The sequence below is a fragment of the Mustela putorius genome, unplaced genomic scaffold (assembly GCF_011764305.1).
Source record: "Mustela putorius furo isolate JIRA1106 unplaced genomic scaffold, ASM1176430v1.1 tig00000759_pilon_pilon_pilon, whole genome shotgun sequence".
Taxonomy (NCBI): Eukaryota; Metazoa; Chordata; class Mammalia; order Carnivora; family Mustelidae; genus Mustela; species Mustela putorius.
In genome coordinates this window covers 10,859,744-10,877,156 of record NW_025421467.1, presented here as the reverse complement: position 1 = coordinate 10,877,156, position 17,413 = coordinate 10,859,744, and the positions used below count along the sequence as shown (strand labels likewise).

At 34.9% G+C, this 17,413-nt stretch overlaps 1 protein-coding gene across 1 annotated transcript in view; it reads right to left on the bottom strand.

Annotated features, from left to right (window-relative positions):
• Nucleotides 1–17,413, bottom strand: part of GRIK2 (glutamate ionotropic receptor kainate type subunit 2) — a 647,718-nt gene that overhangs the window by 235,189 nt on the left and 395,116 nt on the right. The window contains exon 10 of the mRNA XM_004767094.2: nt 4,853–4,966. Coding sequence (XP_004767151.1) covers nt 4,853–4,966 — 114 coding nt within the window. The remainder of the gene's footprint in view (nt 1–4,852; nt 4,967–17,413) is intronic.

The following is a 17,413-nucleotide window of genomic DNA, read 5'->3' as shown; positions in this document are numbered from 1 at the left end:
AGAAGTGTTGTTTTAGGGGAACAACTCTCAATCAAGATATTATTTTGGTCATTAACTATAGTTGCTAAACTTTTTCAAGGTTGGTCAGTGGAGTTTTCATTTCATAGTACTGGTTGTCCAAATTGACTAAACACATTGGTTGAAGTCCCACTACTATATTTTTTGGCTGTGTGCCCATTAGAGGTTCTTTCAGCAATCAGGACATGAGCCTTATCAATTGTAATAGTATTAATAATGGTATCTACCTCCAAAGTTTACTGTGACAATTAACCGAGTAAATACATGAGTAGTGCTTTGAATAGGGTCTAGCACATAGCAGGCATTCAATAAATGTCTGCCATATGTATGTATGTAAGTGTCTGTGTGTGTGTGTGTGTGTGTGTGTGTTTGTAATGGTCTATGTAATCTTATGCTGTAAAGCTGAGAAACAGACCAAGGCACCAGCCCCAGTCATCCAGGTCTTCTTTCCATTTTGCAAATTTTCCAAGATCCTTCCTGCTTTAGGACTCTTCTTACCCCATTCTCCCTGCCAAGAACACTCTTCTTCTCTTTCTTCACCTTGCTAATTCCTTCTCAAGCTTTAGGTATCCTGTTGTCTACTCCTCTACAGGGAGGCTTACCTGACTTGTCCTTTCCCTTCTGACTCCCAGTTTAACTCAGGATTATCCTGTAAAAAGCATTAACTCATTTATCTTTTTCTTCTATCCTAATCACAAGGTTTGGGGTGTGTGTGTGTGTGTGTGTGTGTGCACACGCGTGCGCATGTGCGCATGTGTGTAAATTTGTGTGTAATCCTCCCTATGAATCCTTATCATTTTCTAAGCTCCCTGAGGATAGACACTGTGTCTATTTTGTTCATCAAACAAAGTTATATATATATATATATATAATTTATATATATATAAATTATACGACATAGCATGTCGTCATCTTCCAATACATATTTGTTAAATAAAAGAATGAATAAAAATAAATTCAAGAGAAATGGAACTGATTATGATTAGCACACTGATAATGTCACATACTAGAATACTTCACTGTTTTTTCTTAAGACACACAATAAATATATTGAACAAGAAGCATAAGTGAAGTTCTCTTTGGTATCTCCACGACTTCTCTTTGTTGAGATATCATTATTCACAACACAGGCAGAATCTCCTCTGAGATTTTTCCAAGAAAGAAAAGAACAAAATAACCAAATATAAATCAAATGATCATAGCCTCCTTATAAAATATCAACACACATTCAATATTACATCAAGAAGAACACTTAGTAAGGTAACTAATTTCTTAAACTCTGTTCTTTTCTCAAGTGTGGATATTTTATAATCAGAGTATCCAGAAGAAGATGTTTTTCACTAAGTGATATAAAAATAAAATGACTTTCCTTTTAATAAATATCAAATTCACTTAATGACCAAGAGAAGGACATACTCTAAAACAGAAATAATTTATCTTTCAAAATGTAAGCCTAGTGTATGGCTCCATAGTTGATCTTATGTCTTAGTATACACAGTCATGATCTGAGCAGTTGTTCTCAATCATTGTAATGGACCAGAATTAACTGTGGAATTTTTTTTAAAAAATGATGATTTCCAAAGTCCAAAGCTCAGAAATACTGTATCAAAAGATATGAAATGTGTTTTGGGTACAAGTGTATTTTTAAAAGCTTTATGCCTGGCTTTAATATGAAAATAAGGTTAAATACCACTTGTTTATCAGTAGATGCAAAATTGTACATGATTGAGAAAAATATCTGAATACTTCTTATAAAACAACCCTGAGTCATTAAGATTGAGAAATTATATGCGTTAGTCTTAATCACCTGTTTTGTTTGGACAAGAAGTTTGCACTAACCTTCACAGATGAAAATATTTAAATATAATCATTCAAAAGTTGCTTACTTCTTCTAATTTTCCATTTAATTAAATACTGTTTATCTAATTTAATTTGACAAATATTTGAGTATTTGTTATGTCTAGGGCACTTTTCTCTGACATTGAAATATCAAAAAAGTGCAAAATTTGATCATTGGCCCTATATAGATTCATGTCAAATGGTCACACAGATATATATATCTATATATCTATCTATATATATATATATATATATCTCTATATATATACACATACACAAATATATATATAAACACACATACATTTTCTAAGATAAAAAAACAGTGCATAGGAATCATAGTAAGTGCCATAATAGAGTATTATGATACATAACATGTACATCTCCCACCCTTGACAGTCCCCATGACAACACACAACTTAATGGAGAGATCAGGGAGTTTCATGGAGTGGTTGTCATTTGAGATGGGTCTGGAAGGATGAATAGGATTCTCACAAGGAAATGGAAAGAACAAGCAAAGTTTTGGAGCCATAAGAAAAGTGATGTGTCTGGGAGTTTGGCTGGATCAGGGAGAACACAGAAAGAAGTGCCAACTATTGAAGACTACGGATGTCTCTTATATAGCACTCATTATGAGCTTTGTAGAGAGACATATGAGGTAAAAAATAGGAGACATAATCAGTTCCTATTCCTCAAAGAAATGTTCAGTGGTGTTTGGCAAAATATTGCCACAGGAAATAAGCAAAGAATAGTGTAATATTAATTCTAAATAATATAAAGTACTGACAAGTACAAAACTATCTCAGAAATGGAGAGAAACATATTACAGGCAAAAGGAACAGGGTAAACACAATCATGGGAGTGGGTTAACTGAAAGGGAATAATAGGAAACAAGGAAGGAAAGGTGGGAGAAGACAAGATTATAGAAGATCTTGAACATCAAGGTCAAAATTGGGGGCATTTTTAAATAGTAGGGATTCACTATACTTAAAAAACGGAAACAGGAAAACAACCAATAATTATAATGAAGAGTGGGGGTGCATTGTTGAGGGAGAAGGATGTCAGCAGTAGAGATGGTTGTATGGTTACTGCAATAGTCCTAACAAGAGGAAATGCGACTCAGGACATACAGGCAGAAAAAAAAGATGTCTTAGCAACTTGTGTGAGCATTTCAACTTAAGAACAAGGCCAATAAATTGGTGGGTATGAGAGTACCTTTGAAAAAAGAGGGAGAGATAAAAAGAATTTAGGAAGTTTGAATACGACGGATAGGGAGCAAGTATTTGCTGGGGTTCTTAGCAAGGGAGTGATTAAAAAATCTCAAAAACTTCCAACACTGTCATTTCATGATTACCAGCTTTGCTTCATTATCAAGAGTCTTTAACCCAAGCTATTTTATTTTGACATGCCTAAAGATCTGACATCCCTCATTGTTAATAAAAGGACTAGATTATGAATTCCTCCTGGCTTGATTTGGCATCATAAATCAAATTTAGATTTTATACAAATGCTAAGTGTGTGGTGGTTTGTTCTGAACATCAATCTCACATTCCTATTGACTACCTGGAAAGACACAAGAACTAGCATTGATAAGTTTATTCCGTCGGAAGAAAGCACTGACTTAATAATATAAGAGCTCCTTGATTATTTTAAAATTAAAATTCTCATTTCAAATGGTATTGTAGTACATAAATATTACTACATGATCTAAAGAAAATATAGAATTATAAGAGGCATATAAATATCCAGTGCGTCAGTATTAAGTCTGTTACTGGTGAAGATTTTTCTGGCTTAGAAAAGCACTTGTTATATATAATTTTATTAAGGAGATAAATAAACTAAAAGTGATTTTCTATGATGAAAACAATTGAAAGCAAGGTTAAAATACAGCTATAATAGAAAAAAAATCCTGAAAATAAATGGCATGCCCTCTAAAATATATCTGCAGGAGATGGAAGCAGAAGAAAAGTTCACATGCTGTCCCTCATATAACTTATTTATAATCTGCATCTCAATACATTTTTCAAATCTTAACCCTGAAAATTCTTGCATGGAGTTTCCTCAGAAAGTTGAAAATAGAGCTATCCTATGACCCAGCAATTGCACTACTGGGCATTTACCCTTAAGATACAAATGTAGTGATCTGAAGGGTCACATGCACCTGAATGTTTATAGCAGCAATGTCCACAATAGCCAAACTATGGAACAAACCTAGATGTCCATCAAGAGATGACTGGATAAAGAAGATGTGGTATATATACACAATGGAATACTATGCAGCCATCAAAAGAAATGAAATCTTGCTTGACATTTGCGACGACGCGGATGGAACTAGAGGGTATTATGCTTAGCAAAATAAGTCAATCAGAGAAAGGCAATTATCATATGATCTCCCTGATATGAGGAAGTGGAGATGTAATGTGTGGGGCGTGAGGGTAGGAAAAGAATAAATGAAACAAGATGGGATCTGAGGGAGACAAACCATAAGAGACTCTTAATTTCACAAAACAAACTGAGGGTGGCCAGAGGGAGGGGGTTAGAAAGAGGGTGGTTGGGTTATGGACATTGGGAAGGGTATGTGCTATGGTAAGTTCTGGGAAGTGTGTAAACCTGGCAATTCACAGACCTGTACCCCTGGGGCTAATAATATAATATATATTAATTTAAAAATTTAAAAAATTAATTAAAAAAACACATACTGAAAATTCTTCAATGATACCTAATTTTGTAGACATGTCATTATATTATGTTTCAAGTGATACACAAAGCTGTATTATTAATCAATATAAACAGCCCAAACATTAATACATCATTAAAAACTAATGTCATAAAACTGTGGCTAGATTAATCTTGACTCCTTTGTTACACAGGAGTTGCTAAATAACTACAAAATACATTCCATTTTATTCTTCACTGTTCAAATTATAATGTTCTTCTTAATCCACTTCCATGTTTATCTACATTTATCTGAAAAAAAAATGGAAAAACAAATACTTACCAAAATGGTGGTAACGATCAAAGAACGATTGGATAACGAATCTGTGATGTTGGCTGGCTTCCCCTTTTGACTTTCTGTCATATTCAGGCCACTGGCTGGATCCCAAGTTCCAATCTATAAAACAGCATATGGACTTTGTAAATTGTCCATCAGGCACTTGGGAGAAAGTACTGCAGGAGAAAGTTAAGACGGCTAACACTTATTATTCACCTCTGCTGCATTATCTGCTGTCGTTAAAGTAAAGGCTGCTTGTTTTAAGCATGATTCACTGCTCTGTGAAGTGTGTCCAGTGAAGTGTGACATTAAAGAACAAAATGATCCACCGCACTTCTACAGTCAGTATGGGAGCTTAATTTTCCATTCAAACTTTCATTCACCAAGATAAACCACATTTGATGATACCTTGATAGCTGGCTAGAAACTCATTAATAGTGCATATCTTTTACTGTAATGGATCTATCTCATCCTCTCATTACAAAGATAACATGCCATGCTAAACAGATGAAGCTGAAAGACAGAGCAAAATCTGGGGATCCAGGATAAATTAATAGGTGAAGGCAAACTTAAGAGCTGCATTGATTTTGGTTTTTTTTTTTTTTTTTGGTTTTTCTTTTTTTTTTTTTTTTTTTTTGTATGACCTCTGCTAGGGCAAATTCATAACCTTTGGAGCCTTTATAAATACACCTTTGAGCATTCAAAATACTCCAAGGAACGATGACAGCACAATCTCATCTGAGCAACGCATTCCAATACTTCCACTTGTATGCTATTTAATATGTACTTTAATTTAACTAATACTCTCTAATAATTCAGCCATATACTCGCAGTGTTCAGACATTTCATACCCCCTTGAACATAGCCTATGAGACGAGACAGCACACCTCTGGAAGACATATCTAAGCAAAGGATGTCACTGAATGCATACCCTGGGTGGTTTATGTGCTCTGACACCACTGCCCTGTCATATAATGGTGGTCAGCACTGAAGAAGGACAGAGGCAAAAGCAGATTGGAGCCAGTAGTTCTTTTCTCCACCCTCTCAAACCTAGGAGTGATGGATAATAAACTTTGTTTTCCATATCCCTCTAGCCAATTACCCACTATGTTCATTCAAAGGGAAGAACTATCAATTATCTGTTTATCTTTAAAATAAAGCTTTTAAAATAAAGTTTTTATCAATTAAATAATTTTAAAGTGACATTAATTTAGCAGGTAATATTTACCCTGGTCTACCTAAATATGCTAACAAAGATCTAATCCAACTTAAATATGATTCTTTTGATTTTTACTTTTTTATATTTCATCACATTTACTCTTTTTGATCCTTTTTTTTTCATTTGCATAGTTTTCTTAGTAACCTATTAAGATGTCTCTTTCCCTCTGATTGGAGAAGCATAAAAGTAGAAACATTAATAATTTCTGTACTTCATAAGGATAATAGATATGCCATTCTAATGTAATGCACTTACATTCTAATGTAAGTGCAAACCCAAGTATATTTTTTTTCAAAAAATGCATTAACTATATCGGGGATTCCATATAATGTTTTTTTAGTGATGTCTATAAAAAAACCTCTTGGGGCACCTGGGTGGCTCAGTCGGTTAAGCATCTACCTTTAGCTCAGGTCATGATCTCAGGGTACTGGGATCAAGCCCTACAGTCAGGATCCCTGCTCATTGAGGAATTTTTTTCAATATTCTATTCTATTCTATTTATTTATTTAACAGACAAAGATCACCAGCAGGCAGAGAGGCAGGCAGAGAGAGAAGGGGAAGCAGGCTCCCTGCTGAGCAGAGAGCCTGATGCAGGGCTCCGTCCCAGGACCCTGAAATCATGACCTGAGCTGAAGGCAGAGGCTTTAACTCACTGAGCCACCCAGGTGCCCCAATAAAGAAAATATTAAAAAAAAAATAAATCCCTTGTCATATTTTCTTATATTGAGTTTATTTTCCTCTTACCTTTAAAAGCTATATACTCTTAATGTTTGTGTCAATACAGGAAAAAGTCAGATAATATAGTGAGAAAAAAAATACTGATTTTAGCATTCTCTCCAAAGTAAATTATTTACTTTCAATTAAACTTCTTTACTTTAGACAATGACTACCATGATGTCATAAAGACAGAGTCTAATTGTAATTTAGTGCCAATAATGAAAGGCCTTCGGCCGCCAGAGAGGTAACTAACATCCATGCGTAAAGAAAAAGGACATAAGCCAGAAGTAAGAATTTCTAGGCAAAGGTATGCAGGTTGTAAATTTTACAAAATTTCAAGGCAGAATAGCAAGTAATTGCTACAATCCAGACCCTGCTCTTCTCACAGCTGTGTGCCTTGGGGCTGCAGGCTCCCAGAGCAGATGATTTTTTTCAAGTTCTTAGTAAGGCATCACTCGGGCTAATAGAGGCCACATTAGGAACCTGGACAGGGAAGGGCAGAGAGGATATTGTAAAATCTAGAATGCCAGCTGACCTGCTTAAAGTGTTTCAAATGCAAAATCATTAAAAAAAAAACACTGTTGGCTAAACAAGATACATCTGCAGATCGGAGTTTTCAGTGACTGTCACTTTTCTGCTCCCAGCCTATAATTAATACCTATTACACAATTGTCCCCTTAGATTTTCTTTATTTCTTTTTTTTTTTTTCGCCATTAGCTAAATAGCTAGATTTTTTCAGATGCGTAATTCTACCAGCCAAAGCCCTGGCAAACATCATTGCCCACAGTCATCTGCCTAATGACATCCTCAAGCTTGATCAATTAGTTTTCAACTTTCTACCCAAATCACTAATATAAAATTTTACCAATTTCGTTTACCATCATCCTCCATGATTACTTTTATAAAAAATAACTTAGGTAAATATCCACTCATCTAAATATATTTATCTGGTTTCATTCTCTGTCAGTTGCTTTTCTAGTATTATTTGGCTGGAGGGGTTCCATTTCATAGTATATGAATCAATAATTTTCTGTAATCATAAATATTAAATATCCCCTCTTATAACTTAGATTTCTAAATAGAATATTGTAAAATTTCAGAAATCTTAGTGACATGAAATTTTAAATAAAAAAATTTGTATGATCCCTAGATTTTATGTCTACAGGAAATGTGTAATTCAAAACTTTTTAGCGATTGAGGGAGTCAGAAGTGGGTCTTTTGGTTTGTTTTGTTTTAATCATAAGAGTACCATAAGCTAAGTCAAGACAATCTTTTTTTCTTTTAACTTATTTTCAGAACCATAATTTTTTCATGATATGATTTAATCAAAAATTTACAATACTTTTTTCAGCTCTAAAATGGAATAAAGATATCTAAGTACCCTTGACCTCACAGAGTTGTTTTAAGTAGAGTTATAACTCGCAACAAGATGGTATAAAGGGAATACATCTCAATATTTAAAAAAAGGTCATATATGACAAGCTTACAGCTAATGCTATACTAAATGCTGAAAAGCTAAAAGCCTTTCTTCTAGGTGAGGAACAAAGCAAGGATGACCACTCTTGCCCCTTTTATTCAACACAGCATTGGAAGTCCTCATCATGGCAATTAGGTAAGAAAAAGAAAATAATCTGGATTGGAAAGGAAGAAGTAAAACTCTATTTGCAAATGACATGATATTATATACAGAAAACTCTAAAGATATACACACACACTCACACACACACACACATATTACACAGCCATAAAAAAAGACATCTTGCCATTTGCAACAACACAGATGGACCTAGAAGGTATTGTGCTAAGTGAAATAAGTTAGACTGAAAAAGACAAATATCATAAGATTTCACTCACATGTGGAGTCTTAAACACAAAATAAATGAATAAAGAAACAAAAAGTAGAATCTGACCGATAAATATTGGGAACAAACTGATGGTTGCCAGAGGTAGAGGGGTAGCAAAATGGGTGAAAGGTACTGGCAGAAACAGGCTTCCAGTTATAGAGTGAATAGGTCATAGGTATAAAAGGCACAACATAGAGAATATAATCAATGATATTGTAAGAGTGTTGATGATGACAGGTGGTGGCTACACTTGTGGTGAGCATAACAGAATGTATACAGAAGTTGAAGCACTGTGTTGTACACCTGAAACTAATGTAACATTGAACACCAAGTATACTCAACCCCTCTCTACCCCTCCAAAAGAAACCTACAAGGCATTAATGAAAGAAATTAAAGAAAACACAGGGAAATGACAAGATATTCCATGATCATGGCTTAGAAGAATCAATATTGTTAAAATCCCAACCCTTAATCAATATTCTTAAAATCCCTACTACTTCAAAGGTATTAATAGATTCAATGCAATCCCTATCACAATTCCAATGACACTTTGCAAAGAAATAGAACAAATAACCCTCAAATTTGTATGGAACCACAGATACACACACACACACACACACACACACACACACACACGTGCAAATAGCCAAAGCAATCTTGAGAAAAAAGAACAAGGCTGGAGGCATCACACTCCCTGAATTCAAACTATACTACAAAGTTATAATAATTAAAACAGTATTGTATTGGCATAAAAACAGACACATGGATCAATGGAACAAAACAGAGAGTCTAGAAATAAGTCTCTCTCTATATATACACACATATATATATATAATTAAAACAGTGTTGTATTAGCATAAAAACAGACACATGGATCAATGAAACAAAACAGAGAGTCCAGGAATAAGTATATATAGATCTATATCGATATATCTATAGGTATCTATAGATATAGATATCGATATCTATCAATATAGATCTATAGATATATCATAGATATAATATATATTATCTATAGATATATAGATATATATCCAATTAATTTATGACAAAGGGGCTAAGAATATACAACAGGGAAAGTACAGTCTCTTCAATAAGAACTGGAGAACCACATGCAAAAGAACAAAACTGAGCCACTATCTTACTTCATACATATAAATTAACTCAAAATGGACTAAAGATTGAATTTAAAACCTCAAACCCTAAAACTCCAAAAAGAAAACTCAAGCAATAAGATGCCTGACACAAGACTAGGTGATTTTTTTTTTTAATCTGATGCCAAAAGCAAAAGCAACAGAAGTAAAATTAATAGATGGGACTAAATCATTTTTAAAAACTTCTGCAAGGCCAAGGAAATCATCAATAAAATTAAAAGGCAACCTACTGACCGAGAGAAGATATTTTGAAATCATACATCTGATAAGAGGTTAATATCCAAAATATACAAAAAACTCATCAACTCAACAGTGAAAAGTAGCCCTATAAACAATTCAAATAAAAATGGGCAGAAAATCTGAATAGTCATTTTTCTAAAGAAGATAGAGAAATGCCAACAGGTACATGAGAGTATTCTCAACATCATTAATCACCAGCAATATGCAAGTCACAACCACAGTGAGCTATCTTACACCTGTTAGAGTAGTTATTGTGGAAAAGATGAGAAATTACAAGTATTGGTAAGGATGTGGAGAAAAGGGAAGACTTGTGCACTATCGGTAGGAATATAAATTAGTGTAAAAACTATAGAAAACAGTATGGGGTTCCTCAAAAAATAAAAAATAGGACTACTATAGCATCCAGCAATTCTACTTCTGGTTTTTACCGAAAAACAAACATGAAAACAAAACAACAAATATGACTTGAGAAGATATATATGCCCACATGTTCCCTGCAGCATTATTTATAATATCTAAAATGCAAAAACATTCTAAGTGTCCATCAATGTATGATAAAGTAATTGTGGCATAGATCCGTCTTGATTAAAGAGCCTCAGTGTACTTTTCTAAAGATCTGCATGGCGATCACAAGAAACCACTCTGTATATTATGTTTAAAACAATCTTAGCGCAATATGGAGTCTCCTTCATAAGTATTCAAGAAAATATTCCCAATAATTAGTTACCTCCAATCATATGACACATTAAGTATAGTTTGTTTGAAGGGTATTTACCTTTTAGAAGAGAGGACATCCCTGATAGCACTATTTGAAGGTATTGAGAAATGGAAATCATATGGAAGGTATTGACGTTAAATGCTAACTCATATTTGGGAGATGAGTTAACTCACCAATTGATCAAATGTACACTGGTGGAATGTATCTTTTTCCATTAACTAGTATACCCATTCTTTCTAGATAATTTACAAAGTCAGGTTTCAAGCCTATATAGTGTGATGTATAAAAACAGAACCTTTTCAACTCCATAGTTGTTTTGCTAAATGTTGCAAGCAAACTAGAAACTTCCTTCTCCCCTTCCAATGATCAATTTTTAAATGAAAAGTAGAGATATTTACATTGCTGTCCAATGACAGTATTGTCTAATAATAATTAATTGTTGTTCATTTCCACTGGATCACATTAACAGATCACTTTAGAAGGAATTTACACGCAATGCCCCAGAGATAAGCATGAATCATTTCCTAGTAATTCTTACCTGCTAGGTATTGCTACCTGAAAGGAAGAATTCATAGTAAAGAACAATTGCCTGTGAACTGAGCTACCTTCATGTGTTAAGTAATTTGGCCTGGGAGGACCATGCAGAAACCCCTTAGTTAATTACTTTCCTAAAACTAGCTATCCACCAATTTCCACAGGATCTGGAATTTCACCATTTGAGAACTCTAGCGTTAATATAAGAACAATAAATCAGCAAGTATATAATGATCTAACAAGAAGGGATGACCAATCCAAACATAAATTTTTTACCTTTAGGATTTTTATTTTTGTCTAGGACAAAGTCAACTCTAAATATTAGGAAAGAGTTAGAAACAAGTGGTAATTTTGATTTTTTTTTTAAGATTTTATTTATTTATTTGACAGAGAGAAATCACAAGTAGGTAGAGAGGCAGGCAGAGAGAGAGAGGAGGAAGCAGGCTCCCTGCCGAGCAGAGAGCCCGATGCGGGACTCGATCCCAGGACCCTGAGATCATGACCTGAGCCGAAGGCAGCGGCTTAACCACTGAGTCACCCAGGTGCCCCTAATTTTGATTTTTTAAATAAAATTTGAATCATTGAATTAACTGTTCTCAAATATAACAACGTGGCAACATTCAATTAATTAAGGGTCATTTTTCCAAGATTAAAAATTAGTTCAGATATTACTTTAAAATCAAGGCAATGCTGGGTGCCTGGATGGCTCAGGCTTTAAGCGGCTGCCTTTGTCTCAGGTCATGATCTCAGGGTCCTCGGATGGATTGAGTCCCACATCGGGCCCTTGCTCCCTGCTCCCTACTCCCTGCTCTGCGGGAAGCCTGCTTCTCCCTCTCCCACTTCTGCTCATGTTCCCTCTCTAGCTGTCTCTTTCTGTCATATAAATAAATAAAATCTTAAAAATAAACTAAAAGCAATGCTTTAAAAGTTATATTTAGTATACACGTTTAATTCAAATTCAGGAGTCAAAAGGAAAAAGGCAATATTTGGTATTCTCTGGTGGGCCAAAATAGGAAATTGTATGCTCTCAAATTTACTGATTTCAAAACATAATGTCATCTGTAAAGAGCTTTCTTAACTATTTCATCATTGTGAAGGTTAAAAATTATCAAGCAAAATCACAATTATAAACATACTGACACACAACCCAAAAATGTCAGTGCAGTTGTAAGACAGGGCATATAACGAATTCTATGTAAGAGTTAGACAAATTAAACGGTTAATATCTCTAAAGAAAAACACTAGGCTTGGATCTGGACTAGGATGCATTTTTGCTTTTTAAAAAGCAAATAACACATTTCTGACTAGTCAACATGACCATTAGCAGTGCTTTCCTACAGAGAAGCAAAAGAAATCTCAGTTCCTGGGAAAGTTGGGGGTCATTGTTGTCATGGGGACCAGAATACACGTATCAAATGCCATCAAAGAGAGAAAGATTTAAAACTGCTATTCATCTGGTATCTAGAAATCTATCAAAGAAATAGTTCTCACCTATCTAGTGTGGATTTTCACACTTAGATAAATTTTGAAGACTGTAAATTCCATTCAGACACCTTTTTCCTAGGGAGTTAATGAGTGCAGGATTCTACAAGCTAGAGGAAGGTCAATAGTAAAGACTTTTATAGAAATTACCACTTGTTCTAAAAATATGTATGGTCTACAAAAAGTTTTTCAAAAAGCAATTTGAAACATGTTCTGATCCTAGAACATCTATGCTTGTAAACTCAGGCAGGCAGGATTTCACCACTAATTCTCACCCTCTCCATACATTATAAAAATATTTGAGTTTTCCGTAAGAAGCCTATGGATTATTGGTATCAGTTTCTACTAGTGGGTCCAAATGCCAGCAGTAAATACTCAGAAAAAAAATGACATCAAAAGTTGAAAGGAAGCTTCATTTGAAAGTAAACTATGACAAAGTTACACTTTAGAAAAGTTTGCGAATATGAATTATCTTGCTTTATATTGTATATATAATTTCTTAACTTTGTAGGAATTGGCAAACATGTATTCCATAAAATTGTTTTTTGTAGTCACTTTTCTTGTTCAAAACTTCCCCTAAGGATATGTAAGTTAGAAGCGGATTTTATTATAAAAACATCCCAAGGCGTGTACAGAGAAATATACTGGTTTTATCCTTCCTTTTTTTTTTTCAAAATTAATGTAATATTAACACACAAAGTCAATTTGTATAAAGACTAATTAGATAATTTCCATTGAGGAGACAGAGAATTCTATTCTCCAAGTTCTATTTTAATATAGGTCACACATTCGAAAAAATTACCAACAAAGTAACCAAAACAAATAGTTAACTTTGTGGCTAGAAAAAAGATAGGAGAGGTACACAAGAATGATTTCAGTTTAATACCTCTACTTAGAAGTTAATATTCCTAATACAGTAGAAATCCATTTGAGCAGAGACTTTTGTTGTTATTGTTTTTGGAAAGCACATGACATATATAAGTGGTTGCAAAACATTTGGTAAGAAAACTCAATCATGTGGTAGGAATATGTGATTTTATTATTATTTTATCTATTTTTATTCAGGTATAATTAATATATAATGTCATATTAGTTTCAGATGTATAAGTGATTTTATTATTGCATTATAGTTTCTTTTAAAAAATTATTTTTTAAGTATAAAGTGTTATTTTCCCAAAAATGACCTCTAGATAATTCACCTTGCAATGGAAATACACCATTATCATGGAGTGTCATTACTCAATTCAAACCTCTCTTATGTAAAGGGTTCCAACTGTTTTTGCTTTACTCAGAATCCTTATGAAGTTACATTCTGAGCATCTTCTCAATGTTTCTTAACATCTTATGCCATTTAATCAAGTGTTTATGTCCAACTGAAGCTGGTCTTTCCTAAGCACATAGTTAAGCTTCAGAGGACTAGGTAAGTAAGGTTAAACCACTTCCAGTGGTAAGTCATATCCTAGTTACATATTCAAAGAAAAAAATATAAACTAAAAAATTTCATTTTATTGTCAGTTATGATGACATTTTCACTTTTCTCGTGTCAATTTTTCCTGACCTTATTATTTGTGCTCTTTCTTTCTCTCCCTCCAAGTGACTTCAGTAATTCCATTGACAGACTGAGTATACAAACAGACAACAGTCTGACCATGTATGAAATAGAACTTGACCCAGAGCCTCTGGAGCAAACTATCTGGGAAGCCAAACCACAATCTCTGTGGCAATCTGCCCCAAATGGTCAAGATCTGTTCAATTACACACAGCTTCCCTATTTTTTGCCAGCGGTCCATGTTTCCTCCTGCCAAGATTCTCCAATCACAGTGCATAGGAGGCCTTTCCTTTTTTCCACTGTAAAGCTTTTCCACTGACCTGCCCGCCTTCCCATTCTGCCAAATGCCAAGTGCTATGGCAAGCTCTGAATAATAACTTATGTGTCCTCATTTAAGTGGTCTATGCTTATTTCCATACCATAAACTTAGATGATGAAAAAGAGGGAACTTTTATAAATAGAAGAATTGTTTTTCCTCTTTAATGCAGAATTGGGACCTCAGAGATTACAGTGCTCCATAGGGTGCATTGGGTCTTCTTGCAAGTTCAGACTTCAGTGTTGCCTTTGCGGGCACTCTAAAATCCTATTCCCCTTGAAGCCTTGACTCACAACCCCAGCCCACTGACTAACCACTGGAGTTCTCTGTTCCCATTGTGTAAGTAGGGGGCAAACTGGGGAAAAAAAAATGCTGCATCATAGGAAAATAAATTTATACCAGACACATGAATAAGCATTCTATTTCTTGTGATTCTTATGAACTATTTCTTATGGTTCTTATGGTGATCCTTCCTTCATTCGATAGTCAATAACTATTTCTTGAGGATACACTTGTGCCAGTAACTTTTCTAGGCCTTGAATACATAAACAGTGGGACTGGGAGCATACAGAATTACACATTGTGGTAAGTGCCAGGAAGGAAAAGCACAGGGCACTATGAGGTTAAATTTGGTCAAGGTTACAGGACACCGAAGGAAGAAAGACTTAATTTGTGACACCCCCCCCCCCCACCCAGGGTGAGTAAGAGTTATCTGGGCAAAGGATTAGTGGTGAATTTTCCAGGCTGGGAAAACTACAGGCAAAGTAATAGAAAAAGCTTTGTGTCTATGAAAAAACGAACAAAAGCCAGTGTTATTAAAGCATAGAAAACATCTGAGATGGTAGTGAGAGTTGAGGGGGAAGGTAGGCAATATTTTGTAAACCATGTTTGGATTTTAATGAAAATACACTGGGAATAAGTGAAAGGATTTAAACAGAGCAATAACATGGATTGATTTTTTTTAAAAGACACTGGTCTGGCTGCTGACATCTGGGGAATGAATTGTAAGGGGGAATAAATCAGACAGGTTTTGTTGGGGCTCCAATACAGATGTTCAGGTGAAAGGTACCCTCGCTACAATTACAACAATGGACGTGGAGAGATATTTTGGAAGTAGAATACACAATATGGTCTTTGAACTTAACAGAAGAATTGAAGCTGGGAAAAACACTTATTCTTATTTTCTTATTCCTAGACTGGACTACTGAAAAACAAACTGTCCTATTGCCTAAGGAAGACAAAATCTGGAATGGCACCTACAGTTCATCCCACCCCATTATTTCTCCCCCTCGGCTCCAGAGAAAGTGCTGCCACAGCCTGGAGGGCTTTTTTGGACAGATGTGACTGGCTGTGTCTGCAGTATGAGTGACCCTTCTTGGACAGTGGCTAAATGGGCTGCATTCCAATGAAGGTTCTCGTCAAGATAGAATGGAAAAGATTCAATATAATCTCTGGGTGTTAAGTGGGACAGATGGGTTCATAGTCTCATTCCAACCCCAAACTCCTTCCCCTGAACATATAAACAAGTCATCTTTCTTTTTAGCACTTACTATTGTCTAATTCTATATTGTACATTTGTGCATCCATTCACTATTGGCAGGTTTCCTTCAAAAGAGTATAACTTTCCTAAGGGCACAAAATAGAGGATCACTCTATATTTGTTAGAGGATCAAGTGAATAAACAAAGTGTGCTGGACAAAGTTGACCATGATAAAGCAAGGAAAAGGTAGTAGGCATGAGAAGTAATGGATAAAACTATCATTTTACACATTTTTTTTCATTTTCCTCACCTTGTCATGATAAAATAGAATTGAGGATAATCAAATTCTTAGCCTTGACATCTATAAAGATTGTATCTCTAGGTTCTCTTAAAGGCCATGATATTCTCACTTTTGCCTGTTCCAGAGGAAAGTCCTTTGCACTCTACATTTTTTGAGACGAGGAATTTGGCACAGAGAACTTGGGTGGAAGGGTGAAGTTCACACACTTGTGACAGATTTGGAATTGTAATTTAAGTCTCTTGGATCACTATTGGTTGAGTCTTCTAAACTGTGAACTCTATCAAGGTCGGAGTTCTGTCTTTACATCTATGGGTTGGTAACTACATTTTTGAAGACAAAGTAAAAGTAAAGTTGGCAAGACTCATTAGTCTTCATGAATTAGATACTGCTATCACTGCCTGATGCAGCTGAATACACTGTGTGTTAGAGAAGGTAGGAAAGTTGTCCATAAATAGTAAATGGCAGAGCAAGGATTTGAGCCCAGTTTGGCCTGAATCCATACCTGGATCTCCTAAACCTTCTACTGTATTAAAAAAAAAAAAAAAAAAGAGTACATTTTGCTACTTAGAAGCACTTTATTCCTACTACTCAAAGTCAAATCTGTCACAATGGCATTGCCAAAAAATTCCCATTATTCTTAAGATCTGACGAAACTAAATTCAACTGCCCTCTTTTAGTTAATGACTTACATACTTTTTTTTTTTAGAGAGAGAGAGAGAGAGAGAGAGAGAGAATGCAATGAGGGGTAGGGAGGAACATAGGAAGAGGGAGGGAGAGAGAATCTGAAGTAGACTTGCTGCCCAGCACAGAGCGCCATGTGGGGTTGGATCTCACAATGCTGAGATCATGGCCTGAGAAGAAATTAAGAGTTGGACGCTTAACTGACTGAGCCACCCAGGCATTCCCTTATATACTAATTTCTGAAGATTCTTAAAGCATTTGATTTGAGCTTTTAATTCCCCTTCTTTTCTAATTTACATTCACCTAACCTCAGTACTTTATGTGCCTCTATA